The following is an 18,360-nucleotide window of genomic DNA, read 5'->3' as shown; positions in this document are numbered from 1 at the left end:
TTTTGTTTACATATTCCAGGTTTAATGTTTCCTTGTGTACAAAAGAAGGAGTTAAAATATGTTTGACTTTAGACATTGAGTCTGTATAATCAAAGGTGAAAACAGAACTCAGAGTGGTGTGATATGTTTGCTGATTCAATGATCTATTTTGTACCTTTCAAAAAATAAATTGTCCCAGTGTGCAAATTGGGAGAATTTTATTCCATTGCAATACACTGAACTCACTTATGAAGTCACTAGAAGTCCTTGAGTTCTCTAGGACATGCCTAAGCTACTATTTACTAAAATCAAGTGGTCTGAAAACATTGACGCAGCTTTAAAAGTACCCAAATTCTAGGCAGTAAATGTTAACTCTACAAGAATTTGACTCATTAAAATTATGCTTAAAAATATTTCTATGGCATCATCAAAAGAGATTTAATTTCCACATGCATATAGTACTAGATAAATCATAGAGTTCTTCCTTTATAGGAACTCATATCAAAACAACATTAATGCCAATCAAGCAAAGAGTAGAGTAAAAATTATTTTGTAAGAACTATACTTCTTGAAAATTCAAAGTAACAACTCACCTTCTTACAGATTAAAAATGGAACTAAACACAGAAGTCTGAAGGAGTTGCTGAGATACTCCTGGGGGAGAGCTGCTCCAGGAAATTTCAGAGTTATCTGTCCAACACCCATGGGTACAGGTATAAGGGAGCATATCTATCATAGAGACCCTAGAGCAGGACTCTTGTGCTGCAACTCCACAGGGATACCTCTCACCCTAGAGAGCCTAATAAACATGCTTCCTGGAGCACAACTCCATAGACCATTCCCCACAAAGTTGAGCAATTCAGAGGCCTGGTTTTAAGGCAGTGTTTTTCAACCTTTTGGTACTTCTTCCTAAAGTGAGAAATTAAGTTGCATTATAATCCACTAGAGATATGTTTTTAATGTATAACAAAAGTCTCTTTAAAAAAACTCTTATCATATGTGATATACTCTGAGCTTTTTGATCCCATTCTGTCTTACCCTATCTTATTCTTTTTCTTTAAGACAGTCATGACCCACTGAAATGATTTTATCACCCACTAATGGAACATGACCCAGCACTCATATATAACATTTTGCACAAAATAATACCCTAGTTATACAATGTATTTTTATTTTTTGATTTCATTTATCAAAATATAATGGGGCATACTAAATTGGTTTTGCAGCCCCAGATAGGCCTAAACTGTCTTAGAATATTCCTGAGGTAATTAACTCAGCAAATATTTATTGAGCACCTAGTATGTGCTAAGCACTATTTTAGCACTATAGATAAAGTAGTATATAATGGAAGAATACAAATTTAACTGTATTTATAACTCAGAAACTCAGTTTGCTCTGCTCATTAAACAAAATAAGGAGATAGAAGTTCTGAATGGAATATTGAATCATTTTAACTGACTCTACCCCCATATTCAAAGAGCAGAAATCCCACCAAGCAAGGGGATTTAACCTAATTTCTCAATATTTGTTTCCTTACAATATTTTTTAAAATGTGATAGAAAGCATTTGTAAGAAAACCCAAAACTTTGTTACTTGAGTAAACAATGGAAAATCTCAAGCATTTTTGCAAGTAAGTTTTCAGAGTGATTCTATGTGTTAAGAGAGGAAACAGACATGATCAGTAGCAAAAAAAAAAAAAAAATTCACATCGCTCTCTTTTTTTTTTGTCCGACTCCATTACCACCACAAGACTGATGTTGATGATGATTCAAACATATTCCAGTATTCAAGCTGCATCCCTTCCACTGGTTTTCCACCTTCCCAGCAGCTTCGTCCTGTTAAGGGTAGAGAACATTTCCTTAGATGCTGCATTCAATCTCCTCCCCCTCTTCCCCTTCTCTGAGTGCTTTGGTTTGGGGTCCCTCCCTCCTTCCTTTTAGGGAACAAATAGCCACTAGTCCCTAGGTCTTCCTGCCTACTTCTGGTAAGGGAATGCTAGGAATTTACATCAGGATCCAAAGCATGAGGAGAGAAATTGATGTGTTTTTGTAAAAACATATACCATGCCATTAAAATAATGTCTTGTTGGAAGATCTAGACTTCTCATACAAGTTATCTTTTTATTTTTTTAAAATCAATCCTTTAAATATAGAGAAAATTTTACTATTTCCATGGGATTGAAAAGTGAATTATATTTATTAGACTCACTAGGGCATGATGTTTTCTCTTGCTTCTACAGGCATTCGTTTTTATTAAGGATTACCATTGACCTTGTTTGCATTTAAAGTACAACTGTCAAAGCAAATGATAAAGGTCAAATGGTGAAGGTGTATCTTTTATATGACTCGTTTCTTAGTTCTTGAATTTTTTATGGATAAAAATCAGTATTTGGGCATATTAACTTAGAATTTGGGTATTTTCACTTAGAAAAAGTTTTCTAACATAAAGTAGTATTTATTCTAAATTGGAAATTATAGATCAAACTGGTATAATGACATTTTTAAAACACCTTATTTCTCCATTTGTCATCTCTGTGCACATACAAAGATGTGTACAACAGTATTAACACTTAAGAACCAACCATAGAAGAGTTTAGCATAATATAAACAATGACTTTTCTTAAAGAATATCAGTGACAAAGAAGAGAAATAAATCTAAAGGGGTAGATATTACCTTTGTTTTAAAAAACAAATTTTTTTTAAATGAGGCAGAAGAAAATCTTAAGAATGAAACTAGTAATCGTAGGAAAATATCCTTTAAAAATCCTTAAAAAAAAATTTACTGGTACTATTTCGGTATGTACGGACACATATACACTCACACACATCATAAATTACATGTGTGGACAAAGAGTACTCTTTATATCCCGGAATCTACCCCACTGGGCAAGCTACCACTGTCGTTTCCTGATTGTCCTGGTTTATCTCAATCTCTGATTGGGTGTCTAGGCACGTGATCTCACACCGAAAGTTTATTTGGATGGCTTTCGAGTCTTATCTCTGATTTCATTAAAAGCAACAGAGACAATGAGAAAGAGAAATTATGCCAGTTCATGTTGCTGCTGGCTGGTGTAAAATAATCTTTTTTTTTTCCAATTAAAGGACTTCTCCAGCTTACTAACTTGTTCCAGGCTCCAGCTGCCTTTTAGTTGTTTAACTACTAAATGTTTAGTGAATAGTTTGCTTAAAAAGAAAAAAAAACTTAGCAACTGTCCCTTTCATTAGTTTAAGCACAAAACATCTTGGCTGGAAAAAAAAAAAAAGATTCAGCTTTAAGAAAACATTTTTCCCCACAAGCTTCAAGAAACCATATGGTTTTTGTGCAGAGCTATGAAGTAGTTTTGCCAGAGAGTGCCTATTCAAGATTAAGTGGTTCAGAAATGAGCAAGCTCCAGTTTGCTTCAGATATAAAAATTCAAGGTCCTCTTTGGATGACCCCAAGCATTACTGAGTGACTTGAAGAACTCAGAGTACTTGGAGATGGACCTTTTCCTGTGTAAGGGGATTTTAACTCTCTGGAACACACGAGAGTCTGAAGCAACTTGTCCTCCTCTAAGCATCTCCTTTCCTGTCCCTTATCTCCTGGCTTTGGACCAATACTGGAGAATCAGTTTTCACTTTCTCCACAAATGGGTGGTATGCTCTTCCTTACTTCCCATACATATATGCTATACACACAGCATCAAAAGCTCTGATTTCTAGAACTTGAATGCAGGTTTTACGATCTTAGTAGATTCATCCAACCAACATTTTTGGAATGCCAGCTGAATGTTAGAGACCATGTTAGATCTTGGAAATAAGAAGTGATCCTTGCCTTTAGTGGTTTAGAAAGATGATTTTAAATTTTTGTGCTGCTTGTTTAAGGCAGCAGGTTTAACCGTGGTGGGAAGGTAGGGGTGTGTGGAAAGGCAGCCTACAATATTTTCAGTCACATTTCTTTGTTTTCAGGATAAAAACCTCCATGCACTTTATTATCGCCTTGTCTTTTTTTCTAATGACCTTATTTCTACTTGGAAGCCCTTTCTGTCTCCTTTTCTACTCTCAAATCCCGGATCAAATGTTACCACTTGTTTAGTTTACTTTAACACCTCCAGTTATATACCTGTTAAATCTCTTAGCATATTGCATTATAGTTACACTAGCTATATGAACAGAGCTTTAAAATTTCCTGATTCATATAAGCTCTCAAAAGGTGTGTATTTGAGAGAGGAAAAAGAAAGACAGGGAGATTTGTGCGTTTATCACTTTTCCTAAACTCTGATTTCCTGCAAGAAAAGGGCAGCGTGCTGTTTTTATTGTTGTTGTTTTGTATCACCATTTCTATCCTTTTGTTCAGCAGAGCATTCATGTTTGTTGTTGAAAATTAGAGAAAATAAAAAACAGGCCTTGATTTACATATTACCCTTAAGAAGCTTGTGGTGTTCACCACCTTCTTGTTTGTAATACAAAAATACACACAGAGTAACCGTATTTCTTTATTGTCATTCCTCACGAATATTTAGATGGAGGGCTTTTAGAATAATGTCCCCAAATGTCTACTTTCTTGCATCCTAAATATGGATGCTTCTCTCTTACAAAAAAAGACAAAAATATTAATAACAGAGACCTCTAAGGAAACCCTACCTCTATGAAGCCTTGCTAGAGTATTTTGGGAAAATTTGTGCTCTGACTGTGGTTAGAGGAATGGTGATCTATACATTTAAATATGTCACTGTTGGTTAACAGATAGGAAAAAAGGCCACAGACAGCGATTACCAGTAAGTAAGAGTTGTTATTAGCTTGTTTAAAAAGATGGTTTCTAAATGCAAATAAAGCATAGTGCCTATTTATGGAAATAGCAGCAAACTTTCAGAAGCAATGAAATGTTCAAGGTGTTGATTGTTTTATTACAAATGTGAATTAACATTTAAAGAATTGTACACCATATGCCTACTTCAGCTTTCGAAGTGTTCTTACTCTGTGAACATAGTCATTGTTTCATGATAATATTTTATAAATATTTATATATTTTTAAACAGGTTTTTTTTTTAATCTCATTCTTTAAATGAAACACTGAGAACTTAAAAAAACAGACATGACAGCTGGGAAAAATTGCAAAGTCGTACAATATAGAGATATTCTAGAGGGTGTGTTGCATATACATACTTACTACTTACTACTATTACTACATCACCACTACTAACTACAACTACTAATGTAAATAATAGTGCTGATAATGATAGCTCTTTTATTTGTATAGGCTTTTACACATTACAAGCCTTTCACTTACCTATCTTTGATTCTCACAACAATCATGCCAATCATACCAGTTTTTCCTGAGGAAAAATTCAAAGGTAGCAAAGTATCATATGCAGGAAGATGTTCATCCCTGTGTTATATATAACGATGAAAACGTGAAAATATAAATGCCAAACTTTATCAGAATGGTTCAATAAGTATGATCGATCCATATGATACGAGGTTAAAAAGATTAATACAAATGTCTGTGTATCAAAACAGAAAAATTCTGGTGTTATTCTGTTAGAAGAAAACAAGAGGAATATAAAATTATATTTGTGGTACTACTACGACTATGGAAACATTTCTGTATATTTGTATTTGGACAGGCCTCAATGATAACATGGTCAAATATAAGGTTTCTTAGGGCATAGCACAGCAGTACAGTGTTTGAATTACTTTAGAGTTTCAGTAACACTGATGCTGTTCATTATATCATATATGTGTTTAATATAAAACTAAATGCATAAGCCTGTAACAGTATTTGCTGAATGCATATATTACATAATGCATCTCTTTAGGGAAAGACCTTTTATTAGAAAAAATGATTGTAGGTTCCTTTTCAACAGAACGTGATTCTCCCACTCCATCCCTTGTGCATAAGGATCACCAGGGGTGATTTCAAAGAATACTACTGCTCAGGCTGTACCCCAGGAGATGAGTTTTCAGCTGGTCTGGGATAAGGCCCAGGCATGGTTTTTGTTTGTTTCAGGTTCTCCAGGTAGTAATTCTATTGTGCAGCTTGGATTGAGAACAGCTAAAACGATTATAATCCTAAGCAACTGAAAGTTTATGTTTTTAAATGTTAAGTTCCTTGAGTTTTCATCTCTAGCGTAAGACTTTCAAGATTAAGAATGCTATTTGGATGGTAGCATTTGGTCTGATTTAAGGAATCCTAAGTACAGAGTATCTTTATGCTATCAGACTGATGAAGATTAAGAAATAATGATAAAATACAGTGTTGGTGAGAAATGAGCACTGCTATACACTGTTTATAAAAATGTAAATGGAATGTGCATTGATCAGCTTCACTCTAGGGCAGTTTGACAATATGTATCCAAAGCTCTAAAAATATATGAAACCCTTTTATCTCTGGAATTCCATTTTTAAGAATTTATCCTTAGAAAATAATTGAGCATATTGGCGAAGATGAGTTAATAAGAATGTTTATCGTAGTGTTGCTTACAATAGTAATTGTAATTTGATTATAAACAATCAAATATCCACAACTGTGGATTGATTAAATTTTGGTATATTGATACATGATAACAGTTAAAATGGCTCTGAAGTTAACACAAGTTAACGTGGAAAGATATTCAAAACATATTGATAAAGGAAAAATGTTACAAAACAACATGATTCCCTTTTTGTTAAAATGTGTAATATGTGTATATATGTCTGCATGTGTATAAACATACAGGTGGGAAAAGCTTGAGGAACTATGCACTAACATAGTAATAGTTATCTCCATAGGTATTTTTTATTTTCTGTTTTGTACTCTCATGCATATTCCAGTTATTTTTTTCACTAAAAGCAAGTGGTAATATTATAAATCAAGACCAAAAACATTTTCTTAAATAAAAAATATATTTTGAAAAATAAAGCCTTGTTACCTTTATCTAGCCAATTGAATGAACTACAACACAGATTCCCCTATCCTCACTTTGTCCAGCTTGTGAAGAACAAGCTATTTGTTAGTTAGAAACAGTTATTTCTTTGTATTTTTTTAATATTTCTAAACTTCTTCAATATACGTATTTTCCAAGCTGGTTAGGAAGTATAATGTTAGACTTAAGTTTTATTAACAGATTCCAACTCATCTCTGATTATAATTAACCTGGTGTAAATCCTCAAAGATGACACATCAGGAGTTAACTGAAATGTATCTTAATGTATTTTTATGGGGTCATCTTCCTTAACACCCACAATTAATAAGTGGTTTGGTTTTTTTCCTTCTTCACTCCAGGCGGTTCAGGATCGTCGTCCTCCATAGCCATAGCCGGCACCAACCACCCTGCCATCACCAAGACAACATCTGTTCTTCAAGATGGTGTCATAGTTACCACCGCAGCTGGAAACCCACTGCAGAGTCAGCTGCCTATTGGGAGTGACTTTCCTTACGTTGGCCAGGAGCACGCACTTCATTTTCCATCCAACAGCACTTCAAACAACCATCTTCCACACCCCTTGAACCCCAGCCTCCTCAGTCCTCTACCTATCTCTTTGCCAGTGAATCAACAGCATCTCCTAAGCCAGAATCTATTAAATATCCTCCAGCCTTCAGCAGGAGAAGGCAAGTCTGAGATCAACCTCCACCCTTTAGGTTTTCTCAACCCAAATGTAAACGCTGCTTTAGCTTTCCTCTCTGGTGACATGGATGGGCAGGTATTGCAGCCCGTTCACTTTCAGCTCTTAGCGGCCCTGCTTCAGAACCAAGCCCAAGCAGCTGCCATGCTTCCCCTGCCATCTTTCAATCTGACCATCTCAGATCTCTTGCAACAGCAAAATACCCCTTTACCCTCATTAACACAGATGACAGCCCCACCAGACCGTTTGCCAAGCAATCAGTCCGAGAGCAGCCGAGCCGAGACCCTTTTAGCCAGCCCCCTGGGGAACCCTTTACCAAGCCTCGCAGGCAGTGACACTACTTTTAACCCCCTGTTCCTCCCAGCTGTCACTGGGGCCTCAGGACTGATGGCCTTGAATCCCCAGCTGTTGGGAGGTGTCCTGAACGCAGCATCGGCCAACACCGCTAATCATCCAGAGGTTTCCATAGCAACTTCCTCCCAGGCACCCACTGCCACAACCACTACATCATCAGCAGTGGCAGCACTGACTGTCTCAACACTTGGTGGGACAGCAGTGGTGTCAATGGCAGAAACATTGCTGAATGTATCTAATAATGCTGGGAGTACACCTGGTCCCGCTAAACTCAACAGTAACTCTGTGGTGCCACAGCTACTTAACCCTCTACTGGGGACGGGTCTGCTTGGTAAGTCAAAGTGTTTCACAAATGTTTACAAAAGAAACGTTTTTCTAATTCTATTTTCTCCTCCTTTAAAAGCTCCATTTTGTCACACTATTTCTTAAAAATGTTTTTGGTATGCCACAGCTTGCTTAAGGAACTAAATATAATAACACCCCCACACATCCATAGTTATGCAAACACAAAAATGACTTTTTTCCTTTTCCCCTACTCTCGCAGTACTAAATATCACCTTAATCTGCTTTCTCTGATCTTCTAATTCTGATGCCACTTAAACCTAACCTACCTATCGTTCTCTTAAGCCAAGTAGAGTCTCATTTTTCAAACAATAAAGCACAGGTCCATCTTAAAAATAACTTCTATTTGAATTTTAGTTGGCGTGGCATCACAGGGTTGGTATGAGCAGCTGCACTGTGGATGGAAACAGCTTGAGGAAGTGTTTTGTCCAGGTGATCCCTAAATAAACAAAACGAAATGCTTATCCAGCAAAATAAGAAACAAGGCATAAAAACATTCAGAGATAAACTCTGCCCAAGTTCGAGGAAACAGACAGTCTCAATAGCTGCGATTGAGAGAGGCAACAGATTGAGGCAATAGATTGCCTCAGAGAGTGTAATTCTTTAGAACTTTGTGGCTGACAAGCAAAATCCTTCATGTAGAGTATTCTATCACCAAAAGGTTAGAAAATAATGTCAAGTATGTCCAACTGACTCATGCAGGCAACTATGATATTAAGTACAGAGATGGTGTCCATAAAGTCTGGAAACAGGCAAGTATACATGATATTGCCACAAGGGCATCTTCAGTACATAAAAATTAATAATAATATATTTCTTGAGTTTATGGACACCTTTATAATACAGTTTACTAACTTCATGGTTTACTAGTTGCTATAGTTTATAAGCTCGATTTGGCATTGAAATCAACAGTTAAATAATTTAAAAAGCATTACAGATTTACATATTTCAAGTTACAAGACAATTTCAATGACATTGTCTTCAAGAGCATTTCAGTGTAATTTCCAAACAAGTTAAACGTGAGTTCTGAATATAAACGTAGTCATTCACTAATCCCGTCTGTATAACATTTATTTTAATGATTACAATGAATTCTTTTGTATTGTTAGCTTTCGTTACAATTTTAATTTTAGGTGACCAACATTTTACTTAAAAACAAAATATGTATTTCTAGGCCAAATCTGATTTTATTTGGTGGTATTTATTGATGACTGTGGCTTGAGAACTAAATTTTGTAAATAAGGCCTATTCAGACCCATTCATTTTAATAATTTGCTCAAAGACTTATGATTACTAAAACATTTTAGGACTAATTTCAACCCTTAGTAGTTTCAAGTGCTCTAGAAAAAATAATTTCAAGGAATTATGTGACACTGAAGCTCAACATATAGGGATTGGCTAATGGATAGAGCAAAGACTAAGTAGTGTCTCCAGGATATAAAATAAAAAAACTGATTATGAAAGATAAAATTAAGTAATAAAACTCCTCTTTATTTACCACTTAGGAAGACCTTGAGGAGAAAAAGAGAAAAGAATGACCATGTCAGGTCTAGTTTTCAGTTTTTGTTGCAGGAATCCTCAGGTGCAAAGATAGGCATAGGATCTCCAACGAGTCACACTGACTTACATTTTATGTCTTTCAAACTATAGGTGACATGTCCTCAATAAACAATACTTTGAATAACCATCAACTGACTCATCTGCAGTCGCTGTTAAACAACAATCAGATGTTTCCTCCAAATCAGCAGCAGCAACAGCAACTTCTTCAGGGGTACCAGAACCTGCAGGCATTTCAAGGACAGCCCACAATTCCTTGCGCGGCTAACAGTAACCCCATGGCTTGTCTGTTTCAGAACTTTCAGGTACTCTCCTTCGCCGGGTTCCTCGAATAGCAAATAATGTGTAGGTCTGTTGAAACACTTAATTGGGGAGAAGAGAAGAGACGGGAGAAGGAGGTCATGTGTCCTCTCACCTCCATTTACGATTATTTCCCAATAATGAATATTGTTCAACATTCTAGTCTTTTCGTGAAGGTTATTTTATTTTGTCTGAGGTATCTCTGTGGTCCTTTCAGAGCTGATAGTAAAAACTGATCGTAGGATCCTCTTAAACCCTTTCGTGGTTTCCATTGCTCTCCTGATTGACATCCGTATCTCTCACCTGCTGGCTCGGCCTCAGTCACCAGCCCCAGCCCTTACCACCCACCCTGGCTTCAACTACTTAGTCTTTCTTTAGTTCTACAAGCTGAATACATTCCTGATAGATTAAGGAGATGAAAAGAGTAACACTTAATAAATAAAAAAAGAAAATATAGAAGTATTTTTTAAATAATCTTGAGGTAGAGAAGGTTCTTTCAGTAAGGCACAAAATCAAGAAGTCAAAAAGAAGTAATAGGGTTGAATATTTAAAACTTTAACATCTCTGTATGATAAGGGTATTCTAAATGAACTTAAAGACAAGTGGCACCTGGCAGAAAAATACTTGCATAATAATGGCAAATAATTGACATCCATTATAGAAAAAAAGCTCCTACAAATCAGGGAAAAAAAAGGTAATTGATTTAAAAAATGAGCAATAGATCTGAACAGAAAATTCACAGAAAATGAAAAATAAATTATTAATGAACATATGAAAAGAGTAATCAGAGTTATACAGATTACAACACTAATGTGTCCATCAGATTGATTGATATCCCTTACTGACAGTAGTGTGGAGAAATGGATTCTTTTAGATACATTGTTGGTCTGATTGTATGCTGATACAGTTCTTTTGGAGGTTAATTTGATAGTTTATCAGGTTTTTAAAAATACATATCTTTTGATGCAGAAGTCCAGCCTCTTTGTATCTATTTTTAGAGAAATCTTCCAATGTGAACAAAAGGGCACATGCTAGAATGTTCATTACAACATGATTTGTGGCAGCAAAAATTAGAAACCTCTTAAGTGTCCATCAGTCTGGAAATAGTTAAATATATTATGATATATCTGTCTTTCTAGTAGTTTAAAAGGTCTAGGTAGATTTACATAACTGATATGGAAAGATCCACAAGAACGCAAGACTTTAATACTGTGATGTTACAGAACAATACTAAAATACTATACCATTTATGTGAAAGAAGAAAAGAGAGAAAACTAGATATATACCTACACACCTTAATATATTAAACATAAGTGTCTGCAAGGATGCACTCCAGCACTGATTATTTCTGAGAAAGGAAATGGAATTGGAGTGGGATGGGAAAGTCAGGTTTGGGTGGGGAGTAGTGGTAAAGAACATTTTTATCTTTTTTGACAATGAGAAAATACTCAGATACATCTTATGTAATAAAATAATTTAGAAGGGAGGAGAAAGTGCCCAGCCATGTCACTGAGAATTTCAAGCAAGTAGATAAAGCCTGAAGAGAATCCCCTAGATTTGGGACATCACCACTAACAGGTAGAATTCAGTTTTTGTGGAGTAGTAGGAGCACAAGACAGATTGCAATGGATGGAAGGATAAAAAGGTTAGGAATTAAAGAGTGTGGATTACTCTTTCAAAAACTTAACTATGAAGAACATAAGAGTAAAAGGGTGGTGCCCCAAGGCAGATGTAGGTTGAAGCAAACTTTTAAAATATGGAAGCTATGCACATGGTTGTATGCTAAAGGAAAGAGGCCCCCCCCCCAAAAAAAGTGGAAAAGATTGAACATAATGAAGAGAAGGGATGACAGATGAGGCAAAATCCCTGAGGAGTGCCTTGGGATCCAGAGCATAAATGGAGGACTTACCCTCAGAAAGCCGAAGAGGCCCCTCTTACACTGGGAAGCGGGGCAGGATTTGGGGCATGTATAGTTGCAGAGAAGTATGTGCTGTGAGGGGGTAGGAAGTAGCAGAGTATAAGAACTACGAGAATTCTTAACGTATCAACTCCATTTTCTCTGTTAAGTAAGGTTATCCACTAAGAATAGTGCTGGAGATGGTGGAGCAGCCAGCTGGAAGAAGTGGATAAAGATTTGAATAGTTGTGAAGGAGAATGTTACCTAACTAGAGGATCATCAGATTGATGGAAACAATAAGCCCCCTACTGTAGTTGAAAGCCGTAAGTTCCTAGACAGATACTCAGCATTCTCACTGTGGATAAAGATAGCAGGCAGTTAAATTGATCCCAGATTGAGATTTTATCTGGTAGGTGTGGACAGTGGGAGAATAACAAGAGAGTGGTTGATGTGCTGATGGATCCCAGGTTCTGGTTTAGTGGGAAAGGATGCGAAGACAAGAAGGGAGAAATCACTGAGGAGAAAATCCAAAGTAGCAATGATCTGGAGCAGCAATTTTTAGGTGGGGTTGGTGCAATTAGAATAACCTTAGGGACTTTTTCAAACTGCACTCATCCTTCCTGTCCTGAGCATTGATATTCTTACCTGCTGGGCATTCTCTCTCTGCCTCTCTTCCCAGTTAAGAATCACTTCTATAGAGAGCCATTGTCACTGCTGACAGCATGGGGGTGTCCCCCAGTCAGTAGCCTGGTAAGGTTAAAGAGTAGGTGTCGCTATTCTGTCTGAACTCTTCAAAAATACAGTGTTGTATCAGAAATATTTTATCATTAAGAGTGTATATATATAGAGAGAGAGAGAATTTTCTTTTGGCTTATGTTGTATTTCAGTAGAAATATCAGTGACTTAGAACTCCTTTTCAAAATTTGGTTCCCTTTGTAATTTGAGGAGTGCTGGTGACTGACTTGTTTCTCTCTTTGATTTCCAATGTTGTAAAACCTGCAATGACACTTAAATATGTGGAGTCATGGGGCACCTGGGTGGCTCAGTCTGTTAAGTGGCCGCCTTTGACTCAGGTCATGATCTCAGGGTCCTGAGATTGAGCCCTGCATTGGGCTCCCTGCTCAGTGGGGAGTCTGCTTCTCCCTCTCCCTCTGTGTGTGTGTGTGCTCTCTCTCTCTCTCTCTCTCAAATAAATATTTTTAAAAATATGTGGAGTCATTACCTGAAAACAGTTTGTGTACAACCACCTCAACTTTAACTTTTCTAGAAAATGTTTGGTAATGATGAGTTCTTTATTTTTTATCTATCTATCTATTTTAGAAATATATCGTTTATTTGTTTTTTTTAAAAAAGATTTATTTTAGAGAGAAAGGAGAGAGTGCATGAACAGGGGGAGGGGCAGAAGGAGAAGGAGAGAAGCAGACTCCCCACTGAGTGCAGAGCCCTGACCAGGGGCTTGATCCCAAGACCCCGAGATCACCACCTGAGCCAAAACCAAGAATCCGACACTCAACTGACTGAGCCGCCCAGGTGCCCCAATGATGAATTCTTTAAAAAAAATCTGTGAAATGATTTCAACCAAAGAAACTAACCAAATATAATCAAGACACAAACTTTTCCATGCAGAGTGACTTTTTATTTCATTTTGAGCCTTGTCCTTTCTTTGTATTTCTCTCCTTGCTACATTTGTTTGCCTTTTGGTAAATCTTAAAATTATGGTCTTTCTTTTTGAGGTCTTTAAAAACTTTTCTCTCTCTCTCACTGCTTCCTGTCTGTTTCTTAAAGGTGAGAATGCAGGAAGATGCAGCTCTCCTAAACAAAAGAATAAGCACTCAGCCGGGGCTCACGGCACTTCCTGAGAATCCAAACACTACACTTCCACCTTTCCAAGATACATCTTGTGAGTTGCAGCCGAGGATTGACCCATCTCTTGGTCAGCAGGTGAAGGATGGCCTCATTGTGGGTGGCCAAGGTGATGCTTCTGTAGATGCCATTTACAAAGCAGTTGTGGATGCAGCCAGCAAAGGAATGCAGGTTGTCATCACCACTGCAGTCAACAGTACAACTCAGATCAGCCCCATTCCAGCTCTGAGTGCCATGAGTGCCTTCACTGCCTCGATTGGTGACCCATTAAGTCTCCCCAGTGCTGTCAGTGCGGTCATTCATGGACGAAACATGGGCAGTGTCGATCATGATGGTAGGCTGAGGAATGCAAGAGGGGCTCGGCTGCCCAGGAATCTGGACCATGGGAAAAACTCAAATGAAGGAGATGGGTTTGAATATTTCAAGTCAGCAAGTTGCCACACATCCAAAAAACAGTGGGATGGGGAGCAAAGCCCTGGAGGGGAGCGGAACAGGTGGAAGTGTGAGGAATTTTTAGATCATCCAGGCCATATCCACAGTAGTCCTTGTCACGAGAGGTCCAACAATGTCTCTACACTGCCATTTCTGCCTGGGGAACAGCACCCAGTACTGTTACCACCAAGAAACTGTCAAGGGGATAAAATTCTGGAAGAAAATTTCAGGTATAATAACTACAAAAGAACTATGATGAGTTTTAAGGAGAGACTAGAGAACACTGTGGAAAGATGCGCACACATTAATGGGAACAGACCTCGACAGAGTCGGGGCTTTGGAGAGCTGCTGAGCACCGCAAGGCAAGACCTGGTCCTAGAGGAACAGTCTCCAAGCTCCTCAAATAGTTTGGAAAGTTCTCTAGTCAAAGACTACATCCATTACAATGGAGACTTTAATGCCAAAAGCATTAATGGGTGTGTGCCTAGCCCTTCAGATGCTAAAAGCATTAGTAGTGAAGATGACCTAAGGAATCCAGATTCCCCTTCTTCAAATGAGTTGATACATTATAGGCCAAGGACGTTCAACGTTGGCGACTTGGTCTGGGGCCAAATCAAAGGACTTACTTCTTGGCCTGGAAAATTAGTAAGAGAAGACGACGTTCACAATTCATGTCAACAAAGCCCCGAGGAAGGGAAGGTATACCAATCTTTATCCATTGTCAAATACTAACCTTTGTTCAGATATCAATTGTTATTTTTTGTTGTCATCACTTTGGATTCTTTGGATTTGAAATTAGGATTCTTCATGACTCATTGAGGTCTCACAAACTTCTGGAGCATAAAATGAAGAGGGGATGGTTATAGTCACCAAAATGTCATATCAAGGGGTGAGTTGTGAAGCCTTTGTAGATCCCACTAGGGCCTCTAACCCAGGAACCAGATTTCCCGAATTTTGTTAATTCTGCCTTCCTTCCCTGCATGTACCTAACTCTTCATTCCATACACAGAGGATGAAGGCAAGTGGCAAGGACTGGGAAAAAATCTGGTGGCCTTTGGAGTCCAGGAGGGTGGCAGAGATAGGGTAACAGGAAGTGCTGGGGGATGGCATCACACGGGACACATAGAACTGAGGAGAGGGTGAAACCCAGTGCAGCTGCAGCCATTTCTGGAAGCAGCCAGTAACGTCTGTGTTCAGAATGGTGTCTGCTTTCAGGAAAAGTTCTGGGCCTTTATAACATATGGAAATGTTTAACCCCACAGTCTGGTTCTACTTAACACAATCTGATCATATAAATTAAATGAAAACTTCTCCATGAGACTACCATTCAATTTAGAAGAAATTAGTAGGGGTCTTCTGGGTTTCCCCCCTCCCCCACAATTGGTAGAATTGGTTCACTAGGCGAGAAATATGCAGAATGTTTGAAGCAGATAGAAAAATTTATATCTGACCAGGACGAGATAATTATGCACATTCTCCACATATGATGAGGAAACAATTTTTCATCTCCTTAGGAAATAAAAATTACTCTTACAAATATGTATTATTCTCTTAAAGCGTATATTACATAAAGCTATTTCAACTCTGTTCATACCTCCACTGGCACTTAGGTTTAATGGCAGGAAACCAAAAACATTTTTGCCAGAACAATAAAAAGATTGTCTTTCTCCAAATGACCAGGAGGTCCTTAAACCGTTGCTTATAATGCCTAATATATACTTGTCAGGATACGCTCTGGGCATAGTGTTTCTACGTTAGATAAGAAAATGAATTCCATACCCCTATTCACAAAACATTTTATTCTCTAATCTCTCTGAGACCAGACAAAACATTCTTTAGGTTGATAAACCTAAATATTTTTGACAGTTTATTCAAAAAGTAATTAGAAACAGCAAAATTGGGCTTTTATGATATAAATGGACTGCTCCAAATATAAGATGTAGACACTGAACTATTTTACAATTTTTGTGCAAATGAAACCAAGTCTTTTTTAAGTGCCATTTTACAATAAGCTTAACGAAAGAAAAGATTATGGCCTCCCTTTCCTGGAATCATTCTTCCTATCTTAAATGCCTTGTCTAAATATCTTTTTATGTCCTCAGGAGAATAAAGGCATGTACTTTTAACACATTTCACATTAAACAATGGTCCTAATCTTCTGATTAGTCTGTGTTTGCAAACTCCTGGGAATGAGTTACTCACTGATGTTTGGGGAGATACACTTTAAAAAAAATCATTATCTGAGAGTCCAAGAAACATTTATTTTGCTTCATTTAAATAAGCAACTGGTTTTCACTCACTATACAATAATAAGTGTTTTAAAAAATCCAGATTCTTCTTCCTTATTGGAGGCAATAGATGAATTTCTAACAGGGAACATAAAATTGTTTCTATCAACTCAAATATTCCCCTCACCACCCCCCACCATCTGACATTGTAATTTTGCATTCTGACAGCCTTAGTATCAAAACCTTGATATCATGACACACTAAAAATATTTTTAGTAATTCAAAAAAAATAATTTAAAGCACACAATTAGAGGTGCAAAACTGAAAACATATAATAAAATATTAATGATAACACATGAAATATTTATCCGTCATTAAAAAGGAAGGTATAACAGCCTTAAAAGCTCTAGGGCACTTAACATTTTTAAAAAACCTCTGGTCTTCCCAGGACCTACCTCACTTTTGCACATTAAAAAAACAAAACAAAGTACTATTTCACAAGCACTCTTTTTTCTTCTATAGTTCACAAAACAAAGGAAGGGCTTCCTCATACCTTATTTAATGATGCCCAGCAAGCCAAGCAGTTTTCTCAATTTAGAAGACCAGAAAAGGTGAAATTTCAAACACAAGTCTGTCTGACTTCAAGCCAGATGGCCTTTGCTTGATGTCTTGGTAATCCTGGTTCATCAAGAAGAAGTTAAACTATATTCAATATCTGTGTAAGACAAAGCATGGTCTTTTTTAAAAGATATCCAGTAATACATTTTTAAAATTTGTACTCTCAGTCCGGTGAACAAACTAGTCATGATGTAAATTTTATTTACATAGAACCCCTTAGTCCTCAGCAATGCTGGATAAATAAAGTCTGTGCATTACTAATCAGATTTCTGCTTTTAAAAAGGTAAGCTGTGCATTAGGGTCTCTTTTATATACTGTGGCAATGGCTGACATTTTAATAAAGTCGAGAGAGAAAGAAAGAGACTGACTCCATAAACAATTTGTTATACGTAAAATCTAATTAATTCCACCTTGCTAATGTGGAATGTGGGACCACATCCCCCTAGTGTTTGTCTTTGTAGTATCTCAGAAGAAAAGGTTTAGTAAACAATTTTCTTACACATTATCATTTTAAACCTTCTTAGATTCTCCGTTTTTCATACTATTTCCATGTCCACAAAGTAAATTAATCCAAGATTCTGTCAGATCCCTCCAGATAAAATCCATGTAACTCAAGTGTTAGAATAGATTTATCATCTTATCTCTCCCCACCCCCCACATCGCAAAAACCTATTATTTATTTTTCTGTTGCAGTCTTTGTTATCAGCAAACCACTTCAAATTCTTTTCAGAAGTAGGCAAAAATTTTTTTTAAAAAAGCAATGTATTAGCAGTATTGCAGGTTTCTAATTCAAAGTAAGCTGGGCACCTCTCTTGTTTTCAGGTTGTATGGGTGGTCTCTGGACTGACAGATCAATGCTGTGACTGACTGGAGCACTGATATCGGCCGGGGGCTGAGATGTCCATTATGTCCTTAAGTTGATACTTTAGCCAGCTGTCATGATAGTAAATGACCTGGTCAGTTTATGATCTTAGGAAGGCATTGTTAATCTTTGGTGGGGTATTAAGTGTAGCAGCATTACTAATAATGCATTAGAATAGTTCTACATTTTTGGAGATTGCTTCCTAAGAGGTTTTATTTCAAAACATCAAACACTGTATGAACATAGTCTACAGAGAACTAGGGAGAACACAGAGTGTGGCAGAAAGAGGCATGGGCTTTGGACATTCTCACATGAGCTTAATCCCAGCTCTGTCCATTCCCTAAAT

At 37.1% G+C, this 18,360-nt stretch overlaps 1 protein-coding gene across 8 annotated transcripts in view; it reads left to right on the top strand.

Annotated features, from left to right (window-relative positions):
- MBD5 (methyl-CpG binding domain protein 5) overlaps positions 1 to 18,360 on the top strand; it is a 433,945-nt gene that overhangs the window by 395,972 nt on the left and 19,613 nt on the right. For 6 of the 8 annotated variants that reach the window (XM_081814476.1, XM_081814477.1, XM_081814474.1 and 3 more), the window contains 3 exons: positions 7,221 to 8,246; positions 9,908 to 10,119; positions 13,797 to 15,005. In XM_081814476.1, coding sequence (XP_081670602.1) covers positions 7,221 to 8,246; positions 9,908 to 10,119; positions 13,797 to 15,005 — 2,447 coding nt within the window. The remainder of the gene's footprint in view (positions 1 to 7,220; positions 8,247 to 9,907; positions 10,120 to 13,796; positions 15,006 to 18,360) is intronic. The other 2 variants (XM_081814481.1, XM_081814482.1) reach the window with 2 other exon arrangements.

The sequence above is a fragment of the Leptonychotes weddellii genome, chromosome 3 (genome assembly GCF_054177405.1).
Source record: "Leptonychotes weddellii isolate Sample4059 chromosome 3, ASM5417740v2, whole genome shotgun sequence".
Taxonomy (NCBI): Eukaryota; Metazoa; Chordata; class Mammalia; order Carnivora; family Phocidae; genus Leptonychotes; species Leptonychotes weddellii.
The sequence above is the reverse complement of the archived record's forward strand: the minus strand, read 5'-3'. Positions and strand labels throughout refer to the sequence as shown.